General features: G+C 44.7%; 1 protein-coding gene across 1 annotated transcript in view; it reads left to right on the forward strand.

Annotated features, from left to right (window-relative positions):
- Positions 1 to 12,792: 12,792 nt before the first annotated feature.
- Positions 12,793 to 16,429, forward strand: part of FAM78B (family with sequence similarity 78 member B) — a 92,452-nt gene continuing 88,815 nt past the window's right edge. Inside the window, exon 1 of the mRNA XM_061185776.1 lies at positions 12,793 to 13,208. Within this exon, the coding sequence (XP_061041759.1) occupies positions 12,946 to 13,208 (263 nt within the window). The 5' untranslated portion in view covers positions 12,793 to 12,945. The remainder of the gene's footprint in view (positions 13,209 to 16,429) is intronic.

The raw sequence follows: 16,429 nt of genomic DNA on the forward strand, positions 1-16,429 counted from the left end.
GAAGCCACAATGAGATGGTAGGAGGGGTGCAATCACAATAAAATCAAATCCCATAACTGCTGGGTGGGTGACTCACAAACTGGAGAACACTTACACCACAGAAGTCCAACCACTGGAGTGAAGGTTCTGAGCCCCATGTCAGGCTTCCCAACCTGGGGGTCCAGCAACAGGAGGAGGAATTCCTAGAGCATCAGATTTTGAAGGCTAGTGGGATTTGATTGCAGGACTTTGACAGGACTGGGAGAAAGAGAAACTCCACTCTTGGAGAGCACACACAAAGTAAGTGTGCACATCAGGACACAGGGGAAGGAGAAGTGACCCACATAGGAGACTGAACCAGACCTACCTGCTAGTGTTGGAGGGTCTCCTGCAGAGGCAGGGGGTGGCTGTGGCTCACCGCAGGAACAAGGACACTGGCAGCAGAAGTTCTGGGAAGTACTCCTTGTCATGAGCCCTCCCAGAGTCCCCCATTAGCCCAACCAAAGAGCCAAATAGGCTCCAGTGCTGGGTCACCTCAGGGCAAACAACCAAATGGGAGGGAACCCAGCCCCACCCATCAGCAGTCAAGTGGATTAAAGTTTTACTGAGCTCTGCCCAACAGAGCAACACCCAGCTCTACCCACCACCAGTCCCTCCCATCACGAAGCTTGCACAAGCCTCTCAGATAGCCTCATCCACCAGAGGGCAGACAGCAGAAGCAAGAAGAACTACAATTCTGCAGCCTGTGGAATGAAAACCACATTCACAGAAAGATAGACAGAATGAAAAGGCAGAGGACTATGTACCAGATGAAGGAAAAAACTAAAACCCCAGAAAAACAACTAAATGAAGTGGAGATAGGCAACCTTGTAGAAAAAGAATTCAGAATAATGATAGTGAAGATGACCCAGGACCTTGGAAAAAGAATGGAGGCAAAGATTGAGACGATGCAACAAATGTTTAACAAAGACCTAGAAGAATTAAAGAACAAATACCTAGAAGAATTAAAGAACAAACAAACAGAGATGAATAATACAATAACTGAAACAAAAAATACACTAGAAGGAATCAATAGCAGAATAACTGAGGCAGAAGAGCGGATAAGTGACCTGGAAGACAGAATGGTGGAATTCTCTGCCATGGAACAGAATAAAGAAAAAAGAATGAAAAGAAATGAAGAAAGCCTAAGAGACCTCTGGGACAACATTAAATGCACCAGCATTTGCACTATAGGGGTCCCAGAAGGAAAAGAGAGAGATAAAGTACCCAAGAAAATATTTGAAGGGATTATAGTTGAAAACTTCCCTAACATGGGAAAGGAAATAGCCACCCAAGTCCAGGAAGTACAGAGAGTCCCAGGCAGGATAAACCCAATGAGAAACACGCTGAGACACATAGTAATCAAACCGACAAAAATTAAAGACAAAGAAAAATTACTGAAAGCAACAAGGGGAAAAAAACAAATAACATACAAGGGAACTCCCATAAGGTTAACAGCTGATTTCTCAGCAGAATCTCTACAAGCCAGAAGGGACTGGCATGATATGTTTAAAGTGATGAAAGGGAGAACCTACAACCAAAATTACTCTACCCAACAAGAATCTCATTCAGATTTGAAGGAGAAATCAAAAGCTTTACAGGCAAGCAAAACCTAGGAGAATTCAACACCACGAAACCAGCTCTACAACAAATGCTAAAGGAACTTCTCTAAGTGGGAAACACAAGAGAAGAAAAGGACCTACAAAAACAAACCCATAGCAATTAAGAAAATGGTAATAGGAATATACATATCGATAATTACCTTAAATGTGGATGGGTTAAATGCTCCAACCAAAAGACACAGGCTCACTGAATGGATACAAAAACAAGACTCATATATATGCTGTCTACAAGAGACCCACTTTAGACCTGGGGACACATACAGACTGAAAGTGAGGGGATGGAAAAAGATATTCCATGCAAATGGAAATCAAAAGAAAGCTGGAGTAGCTATACTCATATCAGATAAAATAGACTTTAAAATAAAGAATGTTACAAGAGACAAGGAAGGACACTACATAATGATCAAGGGATCAATCCAAGAAGAAGATATAACAATTATAAATATATATGCACCCAACATAGGAGCACCTCAATACATAAGGCAACTGCTAACAGCCATAAAAGAGGAAATTGACAGTAACACAATAATAGTGGGGGACTTTAACACCTCACTTACACCAATGGACAGATCATCCAAAATGAAAATAAATAAGGAAACAGAAGCTTTAAATGACACAATAGACCAGATCGATTTAATTGATATTTATAGGACATTCCATCCCAAAACAGCAGATTACACGTTCTTCTCAAGTGCGCATGGAACATTCTCCAGGATAGATCACATCTTGGGTCACAAATCAAGCCTCAGTAAATTTAAGAAAATTGAAATCATATCAAGCATCTTTTCTGACCACAACGCTATGAGATTAGAAATGAATTACAGGGAAAAAAAATGTAAAAAACACAAACACATGGAGGCTAAACAATATGCTACTAAATAACCAAGAGATCACTGAAGAAATCAAAGAGAAAATCAAAAATTACCTAGAGACAAATTACAGTGAAAACACGATGATCCAAAACCTATGGGATGCAGCAAAAGCAGTTCTAAGAGGGAAGTTTATAGCTATACAAGCCTACCTCAAGAAACAAGAAAAATCTCAAATACACAATCTAACTTTACACCTAAAGGAACTAGAGAAAGAAGAACAAACAAAACCCAAAGTTAGTAGAAGGAAAGAAATCATAAAGATCAGAGTGGAAATAAATGAAATAGAAACAAAGAAAACAATAGCAAAGATCAATAAAACTAAAAGGCGGTTCTTTGAGAAGATAAACAAAATTGATCAACCTTTAGCCAGACTCATGAAGAAAAAGAGGGAGAGGACTCAAATCAATAAAACTAGAAATGAAAAAGGAGAAGTTACAATGGACACTGCAGAAATACAAAACATCATAAGAGACTACTACAAGCAACTCTACGCCAATAAAATGGACAACCTGGAAGAAATGGACAAATTCTTAGAAAGGGATAAACTTCCAAGACTGAACCAGGAAGAAATAGAAAATATGAACAGACCAATCACAAGTAATGAAATTGAAACTGTGATTAAAAATCTTCCAACAAACAAAAGTCCAGGACCAGATGGCTTCACAGGTGAATTCTATCAAACATTTAGAGAAGAGCTAACACCCATCCTTCTCAAACTCTTCCAAAAATTTGTAGAGGAAGGAACACTCCCAATCTCATTCTATGGGGCCACCATCACCCTGATACCAAAACCAGAAAGAGATACTACAAAAAAAGAAAATTACAGACCAATAACACTGATGAATATAGATGCAAAAATCCTCATCAAAATACTAGCAAACAGAATCCAACAGCACATTAAAAGGATCATACACCATGATCAAGTGGGATTTACCCCAGGGATGCAAGGATTCTTCAATACATGCAAATCAATCAATGTGGTACACCATATTAACAAATTGAAGGAGAAAAACCATATGATCATCTCAATAGATGCAGAAAAAGCTTTTGACAAAATTCAACACCCATTTATGATAAATACTTTCCAGAAAGTGGGCACAGAGGGAACCTACCTCAACATAATAAAGACCATATATGACAACCCAACAGCAAACATCATTCTCAATGGTGAAAAACTGAAAGCATTTCCTCTAAGATCAGGAACGAGACAAGGATGTCCACTCTTGCCACTATTATTCAACATAGTTTTGGAAGTCCTAGCCACGGCAATCTGAGAAGAAAAAGAAAGAAAAGGAATACAAATTGGAAAAGAAGAATTAAAACTCTCACTTTTTACATATGATATGATACTATACATAGATAATCCTAAAGATGTCACCAGAAAACTACTAGAGCTAATCAATGAATTTGGTAAAGTTGCAGGATACAAAATTAATGTACAGAAATCTCTTGTATTCCTATACACTAACAACAAAAGATCAGAAAGAGAAGTTAAGGAAACAATTCCATTCACCATTGCAATAAAAAGAATAAAATACCTAGGAGTAAACCTACCTAAGGAGGTAAAAGACCTATACTCAGAAACATATAAGACACTGGTGAAAGAAATCAAAGATGACACAAACAGATGGAGAGATATACCATATGCTTGGACTGGAAGAATTAATATTGTGAAAATGACTATACTACCCAAAGCAATCTACAGATTCAATGCAATCCCTATCAAATTACCAATGGCATTTTTTACAGAACTAGAACAAAAAATCTTAAAAATTTGTATGGAGACACAAAAGACCCCGAATAGCTAAAGCAGTCTTGAGGGAAAAAAACGGAGCTGGAGGAATCAGACTCCCTGACTTCAGACTATGCTACAAAGCTACAGTAATGAAGAGAATATGGTACTGGCACAAAAACAGAAATGTAGATCAATGGAACAGGATAGAATGCCTAGAGATAAACCCATGCACCTACGGTCAACTAATCTATGACAAAGGAGCCAAGGATATACAGTGGAGAAAAGACAGCCTCTTCAATAAGTGGTGCTGGGAAAACTGGACAGCTACATGTAAAAGAATGAAATTAGAACACTCCCTAACACCATACAAAAAAATAAACTCAAAATGGATTAAAGACTTAAATATAAGACCAGACACTATAAAACTCTTAGAGGAAAACATAGGAAGAACACTCTTTGACATAAATCATAGCAAGATCTTTTTTGACCCACCTCCTAGAGTAATGGAAATAAAAACAAAAATAAACAAATGAGACCTAATGAAACTTAAAAGCTTTTGCACAGCAAAGGAAATTATAAACAAAACAAAAAGACAACCCTCAGAATGGGAGAAAGTATTTGCAAATGGATCAACAGACAAAGGATTAATCTCCAAAATATATAAACAGTTCATGCAGCTCAATATTAAAAAAACAAACAATGCAATCAAAAAATGAGCAGAAAAATAGAACTACCATACGACCCAGCAATCCCACTACTGGGCATATACCCTGAGAAAACCATAATTCAAAAAGAGTCATGTACCAAAATGTTCATTGCAGCTCTATTCACAATAGCCAGGACATGGAAGCAACCTAAGTGTCCATCATCGGATGAATGGATAAAGAAGATGTGGCACATATATACAATGGAATGTTACTCAGCCATAAAAAGAAATGAAATGGAGGTATTTGTAGTGAGGTGGATGGAGTTAGAGTCTGTCATACAGAGTGAAGTAAGTCAGAAAGAGAAAAACAAAGTATGCTAACACATATATATGGAATCTAAGGGAAAAAAAAAAAAGGTCATGAAGAACCTAGTGGCAAGACGGGAATAAAGATACAGACCTATTAGAGAATGGACTTGAGGATATGGGGAGGGGGAGGGGTGAGATGTGACAGGGTGAGAGAGTGGCATGGACATATATACACTACCAAATGTAAAATAGATAGCTAGTGGGAAGCAGCCGCATAGCACAGGGAGATCAGCTCGGTGCTTTGTGACCACCTAGAGGGGTGGGATAGGGAGGGTGGGAGGGAGGGAGATGCAAGAGGGAAGAGATATGGGAACATATGTATATGTATAACTGATTCACTTTGTTATAAAGCAGAAACTAACACACCATTGTAAAGCAATTATACTCCAATAAAGATGTTTAAAAAAAAAAAAAAAAAAGAATCCGCCTGCCAATGCAGGGGACACGGCTTCAAGCCCTGGTTGGGGAAGAGCCCACAAAAAAAAAAAAAAAAAAAATGAGCAGAAGACCTAAATAGACATCTCTCCAAAGAAGGCATACAGATGGCCAAGAGGCACATGAAAAGCTGCTCAACATCACTAATTATTAGAGAAATGCAGATCAAAACTACAATGAGGTATCACTTCACACCGGTTAGAATGGGCATCATCAGAAAATCTATAAACAACATATGCTGGAGAGGGTGTGGTGAAAAGGGAACCCTCTTGCACTGTTGGTGGGAATGTAAATTGATACAGCCACTATGGAGAACAGTATGGAGGTTCCTTAAAAAACTAAAAATAGAACTACCATATGACCCAGCAATCCCACTGCTGAGCATATACCCAGAAAAAACCATAATTCAAAAAGACACATGCATCCCAATGTTCATTGCGGTACTAGTTACAATAGCCAGATCATGGAAGCAACATAAATGTCCATCGACAGATGAATGGATAAAGAAGATGTGGTACATATATACAATGGAAGATTACTCAGGTATAAAAACGAACAAAATTGGGTCATTTGTAGAGATGTGGATGGACCTAGAGACTGTCATACAGAGTGAAGTAAGTGAAAGAGGAAAACAAATATCATATATTAACAAATATATGTGGAATCTAGAAAAATGGTACAGATGAACTGGTTTGCAAGTCAGAAAGAGAGACACAGATGTAGAGAACAAACATATGGACACCAAGGGTGGAAAGTGGGGGTGGGCGTAGGATTAATTGGGAGATTGGGATTGACATATATACACTAATAAGTATAAAATAGATAGCTGATAAGAACCTGCTGTATAAAGTAAGTCAGAAAGAGAAAAACAAATACCGTACACTAACACATATATATGGAATCTAAAAAAAAAAAAAATTGGTCATGAAGAACCTAGGGGCAGGATGGGAATAAAAACGCAGACCTACTAGAGAATGGACTTGAGGACATGGGGAGGGGGAAGGGTAAGCTGGGGCAAAGTGAAAGAGTGGCATATACATATATACACTACCAAATGTAAAACCAATAGCTAGTGGGAAGCAGCCGCATAGCACAGGGAGATCAGCTCGGTGCTTTGTGACCATCTAGAGGGGTGGGATAGGGAGGGTGGGAGGGAGGGAGATGCAAGAGGGAAGAGATATGGGGATATATGTATATGCATAGCTGATTTGCTTTGTTATAAAGCAGAAACTAACACACCAGTGTAAAGCAATTTTACTCCAATAAAGATGTTAAAAAAAAAAAAGAACCTGAACCTGCTGTATAAAAAATAAATAAATAAAATAAAATTCAAAAATTCAAAAAAATACTGAACACAAAAAATGAAATAAAAAGAAACAGGGTAGTCAGGGGGCTACATTGGATTGCTGGAAGAGAGGTGTCAACTCACTGAGATGAAGAAACTGGCAGTATGTCTGAACGGAAACATCTAGTAGTAGGCAGATGGACACGCTAGCCTTGAGTTCAGGAAATGTTTGGGCTGGAGGGACAGACTTGGAAGACATCATAGAAAATAATAGTTAAAACCAATATCAACAGTTTATGCCCTGCAGGAGTTCAGACAGGGGAGGAGGGACCCTCAGAAAATACTACCCTGGGGGAACCAGGGAAAGCAAGAGGAATCAGAGAAGCCAACAGGAGAATTAGGATTTGCAGAATCATGGAATAAAAAGAAGAGCATCAAGTCCTGCAGATAAAGACTAAGAAAAGGGGGGGCTTCCCTGGTGGTGCAGTGGTTGAGAATCTGCCTGCCAATGCAGGGCACATGGGTTCGAGCCCTGGTCTGGGAAGATCCCACATGCTGCGGAGCAACTGGGCCCGTGAGCCACAACTACTGAGCCTGCGCATCTGGAGCCTGTGCTCCGCAACAAGAGAGGCCGCGATAGTGAGAGGCCCGCGCACCGCGATGAAGAGTGACCCCCGCTCGCCACAACTAGAGAGAGCCCGTGCACAGAAACGAAGACCCAACACAGCCAAAAATAAATAAATAAATTAATTAATTAATTAAAAAAAAAAGACCAAGAAAAGGACTCTGTGGCAGAGACAGGCACGAGTGACCTTCAACAGGACAGCTCACAGACTAGGGCATTCTTGGTAGTCTCTGCAGCCTACTGTAATGTGAGGCTGGTGGGAAAAGCTTGATAAATATTGGCTACCTGAAGCAGCTGCCATACCTTGGGCTCAACGCATTTAGCAAAGCAGTCAGAGTCCATTGCCAGGGTCCACCTCCTGTGGAGCTTCTTAGCCTAGCCTGGAAGGGAAATTGGTTACTCTGACTTGATGTGATCGTAGGAGGAGTTCACCCCAAAAAGAGTTGTTTCTTTAATCCTGTTCTCTTGGACATTGAGGATTCATTTAACCCGTTGCCTGCCTTCAGACCATATAAGCGAGATAGAAATTATCTCCCTTTTTAGCAGTTCCAGAGGTAATTTCCCAGCAAATTTGGTAGTCTGTTCTACAGTTTCTGAAAACCCTTGCCAAGGTCAACTAGAAAATAGGCCTTTGTGGCCCAAAGTTTCTAAAAAGATCACTTGACAAATTGAGTAATGAGTCAACTGATAGGAAAAATAAAGTCAGAGATTGTCCTGCTTCTGGAAAGATGGAGCATGGGGTCATTGGAGGCTGAGGGAATGGATTGTAAAGGGGGTGCAGAGGCCAGCATCCTGGAGAGTGTGCTCTAGGGCTCTGACTCAGGGATCTGAGGGGCTCTGTCATGCTCAAGAATATCACAAGCATGAAGTACAAAGGAGTATTTGTGCTGTGCCCTGAGAATAAACTCAAATGAAGTTATTCACAAGGAATGATTGTCATCCAGGTCCTGTCATTGAAGTTTTTCCATTTCTTGGTGCCTAGAACTGATAACCCTTGAGAGGAGATTTAGTGCTCAAAGACAAACGGCATCACTTTTACATCTAGGAGGGACGCTGGGGGGAAAGACGGTGGGAAGACAAAGAGGTACCATGCAGAAAGAAGTAGATTAAAAAAATATGCTCATTGTAGGTAAGGAGACAGAGCTTATAGTTAAGTTATGGAAAATAGTATTTTACCAGATTAAAAAAATAAATTTAGTCATTCATATATTTACTGAGTGGCTCCTAGGTGCCAGGCACTAGGCTGGACAACAGGGCATGATGACACATCCCCTTGAGGAGTGTACAGCCTATTGAGGGAGACAAGTGTGAGCAAACAACTGTGAAACAGCTGGAAAGGTGCTCACAGAGGCAGGTACAGGATGCTAATAGAGGCAGGGGAGATTTACTTCACCAGGAGAGAAAGAAACTTAAAAGAGCAGCACAGAGACATTGTTGTACTTCTGAAGACTTTGGTTTGAGCTACATGTAGCGGCCCATTGGCATTTGCAGACTGAATGTTCATGGATGAAAATAGTCTCCATTGAGTGATCTGAAAGGTCCCTGTAGTGAGGTAATTTGCTGAGACACAAATCTGAATGGCCTGCTAGGAGGCCAGAGTGTACTTGCCAGCCACTTAGTTAGTGAATGAACCACACCCAACAGCTGGCATTTGTGCCCCAGCACAGCTTAGCTCTTCTCATTGACATCTATGTAGTAATTCTCATACTTTGACTGACTTTTTTTTTTCTTTGCAGAGTCAGAGGAATATGGAGTTAATAAGGTACAGATGTAATGAAGTAAAGAGTTTATTTTAATGGTAAAATTTATTTAAGTAGCTTTTGAAATTACCTTGGCGCCATATTTATAGAACCATTAAGAGTCTAAAAATGATCCCTTACATTTTTCAGTTACACTTTACTGCTTTTTATAGTGAAAATTATATGTCATGGTGACATTCATGATTCTGGATACTCATGAAGGTCATGGATGAACCCTTTGAGAATGTCAAGGGTCCACGTCTGTGAATGATGAGTTGTATTTTATTGGCACTCTACTGGACATAACATGGTCTCATTTTAAGTTTGAAAAGTAAGATATATTTTCCTTTATATGATTTTCCTACAATTTGGAGAAGGCTACTATTGCCCTTCCCTATTTATGCAGGCATACCATGTATTACCAGAAGACAAAGGATAATATTTATCCACAAAATTGCAGCCTGACAAGCAACTCAAATCAACAAAGATAACTAAATTCCCCCAGTTAAATGCTTTTCTCTTGGTCTATTTCTTGGAACTTAATAACCACTGAAACTCAAACTCTGGCTCCCTACCCAAAATACACTCCATGTACCTCAAACTTAACATGACAACACACAACCTCAATCTGCTTCCACTTTTGTCACCTTGTTTTGGCTATTAGGATCACATGTATTTAATTGAAGCTGGAAAACTCAGAGTTGACCAGACTCTTCCCCCAGCATCTCCTCAGTTACCAAGTAAATCAGTTTTACCTCTTAAATGACTCTCAGAAGCAGTCAGGCCTCTCCAGTCCCATGGCACTGCTCTAGCTCAGGGCCAAATCATCTGTCATCACAATATCCTGACACAGTGCCTCTAACCTGTCCTTCCTCTATCCTCCAAATTGATAGAGAGTAATTTTTCTCAAAATGCAAATCTTGCATTCATTAGTTTCCACTGAAGATCAAAATATGGTCCCATCAATAGCTGGTTCCTGGCCAGTGAGTCTGATGCCAATGGTCTACACATAACACTTTGAGAACTGCATTGACTTGAGCTGTTTATGTCCCTAAACATGCTGTGTTCTTTCATACTTCTGTGCATTTTTGCATTTGTCCAACTCTCGTCCTGCACTGCCCTTTCACTCTTCTACTCTTAGTGAGCCTCTTCTCGGACCTTCCAGATCCAGTTCAAATGCCACTACTTCAAGAGAGCCACATGTAAATCTCTCAGTGGCTCTCCTATCTGGGCTCCTGTGGCCCTGAATACACACTATTAAAGCATGTGTCATAGTTTACAGCGACAAACTGTTCACAAGGTTATCTTCTCCAGTGATCCACAAGCTCTTGTCTTTGAATCCTAGTACTCAGCACAATGCTTGACTGCTTGGCTCCTGCCAGGCGGTCATTGTTTGCTGAATGAAAGGATCAGTGATTGAGATCGGTGGCTAAAATGGTAAAATGAGAAAAGCATGTTATCAAAGGGCAAAACTGCTTTTTTGTTAACTCTAAAGTGAATCAAGGTACCAGGAAAGTTAAAATAAGGATGAAGAGTGCTTTTAGATCTCAACTGACTTTTAAATTACTCATCACATCTGTCCTAGCTAAAGACTAACTCTAGCCAGCCTCCTGTGCAGCCTGTTAAGTCAGAATATTTCACACTTGGACACCAGATCCAGCAAATGCTCAATGATCATGGAAGAAATACTTAAAGAGAAGCTATTGGCTTTGAAAATACAAATGTTAAAAATAACTGCCCAATAAGACCATTTGCTAATTTTTTTTCTTTTTGGCATTTTAAACCACAATATTAGACACAAGGAATCATATTTGTGGTGGCAGTTTCTACAGGACAATTACAGTGAGGCTTTTTCTGTTCACTCATTCATTCATTCACAGACAACTGTTGCACAGCTACTATGTGCCAGTCACCATGCTGTGCCCTGGACAAGCAAAGAAAAGAATAGGTCCTAAGATTCCAGGCTTTCTGTAGGCCATATGGATTACTACAAACGGGCACCCTGGACATGTATCATTAAGCAGTTACTATTTAAATCCAGCCCGGTTCCAAAAATGTTCTCAAGTTCTCCTTGTACTTAACAGGTCACAGGTTACCTTGGGTAACCTCAAGAAGGCTGCTAAGCATTCTAATCCAGCTAGTCGGTTCTGCAAGGCACAACCTGTCTCGGGATGCAGCTACATTCAAAAGGCAGTGTTTAGGGTAAGTCCCTTCCTGCTCTAATTCCCCAATGTGCGGGGGTTTGCTGAAAGAGCGTTTTCTAAGAAGGAAAAGATTTGGATGAAGGCAGGCGATGAGTAAAACTGAGCTCGAGCTTCAGTCAAAACTCTTGGGAGTTTTGGTGACTTGGTGTTAGGGCACGGAAGGATTCTTTGGGTACCTTCCCCATATACAGTGGTGGAAAGAAAAGCTTCCAGAGCAAACCCAGTCAGGGAAAGACGGAAATCCACTGCATGTAGCAACATACTGGAGCCCAGACCTCAGCCTAACTCTAATCTAACAAACTACATTATAAATAACGGGCCCATCTCAGATATAGCTGCTCCCCTAACCCCCAGGCTGCCCCAAAGACTCACTGCCGGGTTCCTTCCTCGACCCTGGACAGCGCCGCACCCTTCTCGGCCCCACCCACCCACCCACCCAATCCACGAGGGGTCCCCACAGCCCCCCACGCCCACCCCCGGAACACCACCCACCGCGGCCCCGCCCCTCCCGGTCCCCACGTGTCGGGCCCCACCCCTGAGCTGGCTGCCCTTTAAACACCCCCACCCTTACACAGTACCCCCCCACGGCAGCCGGACGGCAGCCGGAGAGGGACAAAACTGATGGCGTACAGCCAGTTTCCTCCGCGGATCTCGTCTGGGGTTGCCCAGCCCGTGGGGCCCTCCACCCTGGGCCAGAGTCCCCTGGCGCCCCCCCCAACCCGCGGCGGCCGGGCAGAGGAGTGTCGCCGCGGCCCAGCTGCGGGGCGGGGCCGGCGGGAGCGCAGGTCTCCGCCGCCGCCACTGCTGCCTCCGCCTGCCGCTCGGGCCGCCCGCTCGCCAGCCTCTGGGCGCGCTGCACGCGGGGGGCAGCCGCGGTGCAGAGGTTCATGCAGCGGCGGCGGCGGCGGCGGCTGCTGCTGCTGCTGCTACCGCGGAGGCAGACAGACCCGGCGCTGCCGCCGCCGCCGCCCTCCCCCGGCTACATGCCGCCGCCGCTGCCGCCTCCTCCTCTCCGGCGAGGGGCGGGGGGCTCCGGCCCGGGGTGGGCACCACTCCTCGCAGTGCCGCTCCCTTCCCTGCCCTCCGCGCCGGCCCTGGAGCCGGCGGGGGCGCCCGCCGCCTCCTAGGAGCGCACGCTCCGCGCGCCCTGCCGGAGAGAGGGGGCGGGCGTGGGCAGGGGCGGGCGGGCGTCGGGGCAGCGGAGACCCGGCACGGCGGCGAGAGGAGGGGGCTGCCTCGGAGAATGCCCGGCGCCGGCTCACCGGTCCTAGGCACGGGCTGAGCCGGACCCGAAGCGGGCGGCGCGTCGCCATGCCGGTGTGACGGGCGCCCCCGGCTGCCCGCGCGGTCCCCCGCGCTGCCCCACGCCGCGCCGCGCCGGCGCCGGGCGGCAGGATGGGCTGTATCCAAAGCATTACCTGCAAGGCGCGGATCCGACGCGAGAACATCGTGGTGTACGATGTGTGCGCCACCATCGACCAGTGCCCCACGCGCATCGAGGAGACCTCGCCCATCGTCCTGCGCTACAAGACCCCCTACTTCAAAGCTTCGGCCCGCGTGGTCATGCCCCCCATCCCCCGCCACGAGACCTGGGTGGTGGGCTGGATCCAGGCGTGCAACCAGATGGAGTTCTTCAACACCTACAGCGACCTGGGCATGTAAGCGACCGGCCGCGCGGAGTCGGAACGGGGTCCCTGGCCCCGGTCTCTTCTCCTGATCCCGACCCTCCTCCCCAGCTCCTTCTTACTGCTCTCCCCATCCTCTTTCTAAACCTTCCTCCCGCCTCCTCTTCCATCTCCCTCCTCCCTACGCTTTTGTTTCAGTGACAGGGCGGGTGTGTGTAGGGAGGCTCCTCGCGAAGGCATTTTCTCGTGGTTTGCTTCTGACTCCCCATGAACGCGAGAACGGTGCGATAAGGAGGGTTCGAGAGACGGAGGTGGGGGTGGCTGGCTAGTGCCCTGGGAGTTTCGGGGCGCCGTCTGTGCTTTGTGGGGCTTCCCGGGAAGAGTTTGGGGGGGGACCTGTAGAGAGGAGTGGAGTGGAGTGCCGGGGGCGCGTGGGCTGTGCCGCGCGCGTCCTTTGGAGAAACCCGAGCGGGCTTGGAGGAGAAGGTCCCGGGTGTCCTAGCTGGACTTGGTGGTTCTGCCCTTGTTCCCTCGACAGTTGACTTCGAGCCCTTGTCCCCCGGGCCGGGAAGCCTGGAGGTATTTGCATCCGGAACCGCAAACCCGGGAGAGCCTCTTTTCTGGCTCGGCTCCCTCTAGACGAGTACTGGGGTGGTGGGAACTGGAAGGCACCGGGCGCGTCCCGGTGGAGCAGGGCTGATGGCCTTGTGTGAGCAGCCTCTGGCTGGCGTGGTGCGGTGTGGGTCTTATGCTCAAGGAAAGTATGGGTCTCTTGTCGGTCTAAAGTCTTTACTTACTCCAAAACTTTACTGATTGCGACGCTGGAAGTGATTCCCCAGCGCCCACCGCCGAATTCTGTTGGCGATCTGGGAGCTCTCCAACTTCTTTCAGCAGCGCCGCTCGGTGCGCGCCGGGCTCGGCCGCTGCGGTGGAGACCCGAAATCGCGGCGACTCCTCTGCCGCCAGGGGCCGACAGCCTGCCCCGGAACCACAGGCTACTGACAGTCGCGTCCAGGACTTTTTTATTTACTAAATTTTCATGACTCCCTGCCAGCCTCCTTTCAGAGGTAGACTATGGGCAGTTGGCAACTACAATGGCTAAAAGGTTTGGGGCCTGCGTGCTACCTGCTGTTACAATGTAGGTCTAGAGCACCCTAATTAGCTTGCAGCCTGTAGGGAAACCCTGTTTTGGAAAGGCAGCCTCATTTCATTATTAATATAAAACTCTAGAGTTCCCAAGGTTCATCTTTTGAATATGGATATAAGGTGGGAGAGTTTCCATTTTAAAAGGTCAAACTATCTCTTTAACAGCAGTTTGGAGGCTTTTTATTGCACTCTGAGAGCATGTAAGTTAACACTAGTCGTAGGTGCTAAAAGGAATTTTGACAGGTCGCTTTGTTTCTCCCCCCTCCCATCCCCACCCCAAAGAGTTTGAACTTTTCTCTTTAACCATAAAAGCTAAATGCTGGAGAAAGTTCCTTCCTAGGGAAGATGTGTGACAGCCCAGTTTCTTCTGTGCCTCTGCACATAGAGTGTTCTTGTCTTTCTGTATGGCAGCTGGATATGAGAAATAGGGGACATACTATTTGGGGTGAATCATGCCATTTAAAAACAGACACACCCTCGAAAGAATGATTATATCTGAACACATGTGTCTCTTAAAGATGTTTTTTTAAGAAACTTATTATTTCCAGCCAAGTCAGAGAAAGCCTCAGACAGGGCAAGGGCACCCTCCCTTTTGTCCTGTTGGCCTGGCCCTAATGGCAGTGTGCAGCCTTGCTGGGGGGCTGTAATTGAAGCCTGGGGCCCCTCTGGAGGAGGCTAGGAGGTAGTGAGCCGAAACAGCCTTACCTTTCCCAAGACTGCACAGCCAAGGCTCTCTGTTGCCTCACATCTCTTGTAAATTAGTAATCGGAAAGCAAATAAATCATTCTTTCCATAAAAGAAAATATATTCTACCTCAGGAGAAGCCGAGGTGAGGTATAAACACACATGGTAGTTGAACTTCCTTGACTATGAGAGGATATGCCCTCATGGGAACCTGCTTTAATGGGCATGAGTTGGTGCCCGCCCAGAGGGACACATCTTCCCTGACCCTTCCTTGCTGAATTCTTGCCTTTGGGATTTGGGAAAAAAGTTTTGCCTTTAAACTACCACTTTCTGTATTTTAAGATTCTTGGTTTTCCTGTTGTTGATGCCAGGGAGCAAAAATAGTCCCCAAGAAATCACAAAGCATATTATTTTAGAAATGGGTCAGGGGTCTACCTGTCTCTTCATGGCTGCAATAATTGCTATGTGTCTAAGGCCGCTTTGGAGCCCAGATTTGATTGAACCAATTTCCACAAAATGTTTCTGCCCTGAAAACTTCATCAGTGTAAACTTTTTGATGGAAACTCATATTGCATGAAAGTCACTGAAGTCTATTAGTTACTATGTCCACTTTAGCCAGTACCTTGAGTGGAAAAAACACTGCAGGCTGAATTTTCACCCCTGTGCAATGCTCTTGTTACATGAAGCATGACACGATGAGAGAGTGTAGGTTAGAAAGCTACCTTTTCAACATTTAAAAGGGACTATGCCAGAGGAAACCCGCAACTTAAAATGCCAAGAAACTTCTATCTATAGCTTTAAAAGAAAACATGAGCTTTTGTGGTTTAAATTCGCAACATTTCCAAAAACGAGTAGGCTTCTACAGGAGCATTTGAAATAGTTGATGGTCAGGATGGCCGGAGCTTAATTTGAACTTGAACTCAAATGACTTGGAACTTCCTTCAATAATTCTACAGGAAACAGGCTATAAATGCTTGTGGAATCCACTTATTTCTCATTTGGCCCTGATGAGCCCCGGTCATGCAGCCCTGCTGAGACCACTGCAAGGCTTCATCCTTCAGGGAGGAAGGGCTACTGTATTTTCTCAATCAACCCATCAATAAACAAATATTTACCAAGCGCCTCTGATGTACCAGCGCCAGCAAAGAAAACAAAGGAATAAGCACACAGCGTCACTGATCCTCAGTGTAGGAGGTAGGGGCACACGCAGAAAAAGCCAGTGCTCCCAAGCAGTGTAGGAGGAAGGCCAGAGGGAGGGGCAGGGGACCAGGCCGGGTTTTCTACATGTGTAAGGACTCAAGCTGAATGTGAGAGGTGGATAAGATTCAGTGAGGCAAGGAGGAGGGACTAGTTAGTTCTAAAGGGGAAAAACAGCAAAGGTATGGAGGTAGGAAAATATAAGGTGTCTTAAGGGGGCATGCGTA

This window comes from Eubalaena glacialis, chromosome 3 (assembly GCF_028564815.1).
Source record: "Eubalaena glacialis isolate mEubGla1 chromosome 3, mEubGla1.1.hap2.+ XY, whole genome shotgun sequence".
Taxonomy (NCBI): domain Eukaryota; kingdom Metazoa; phylum Chordata; class Mammalia; order Artiodactyla; family Balaenidae; genus Eubalaena; species Eubalaena glacialis.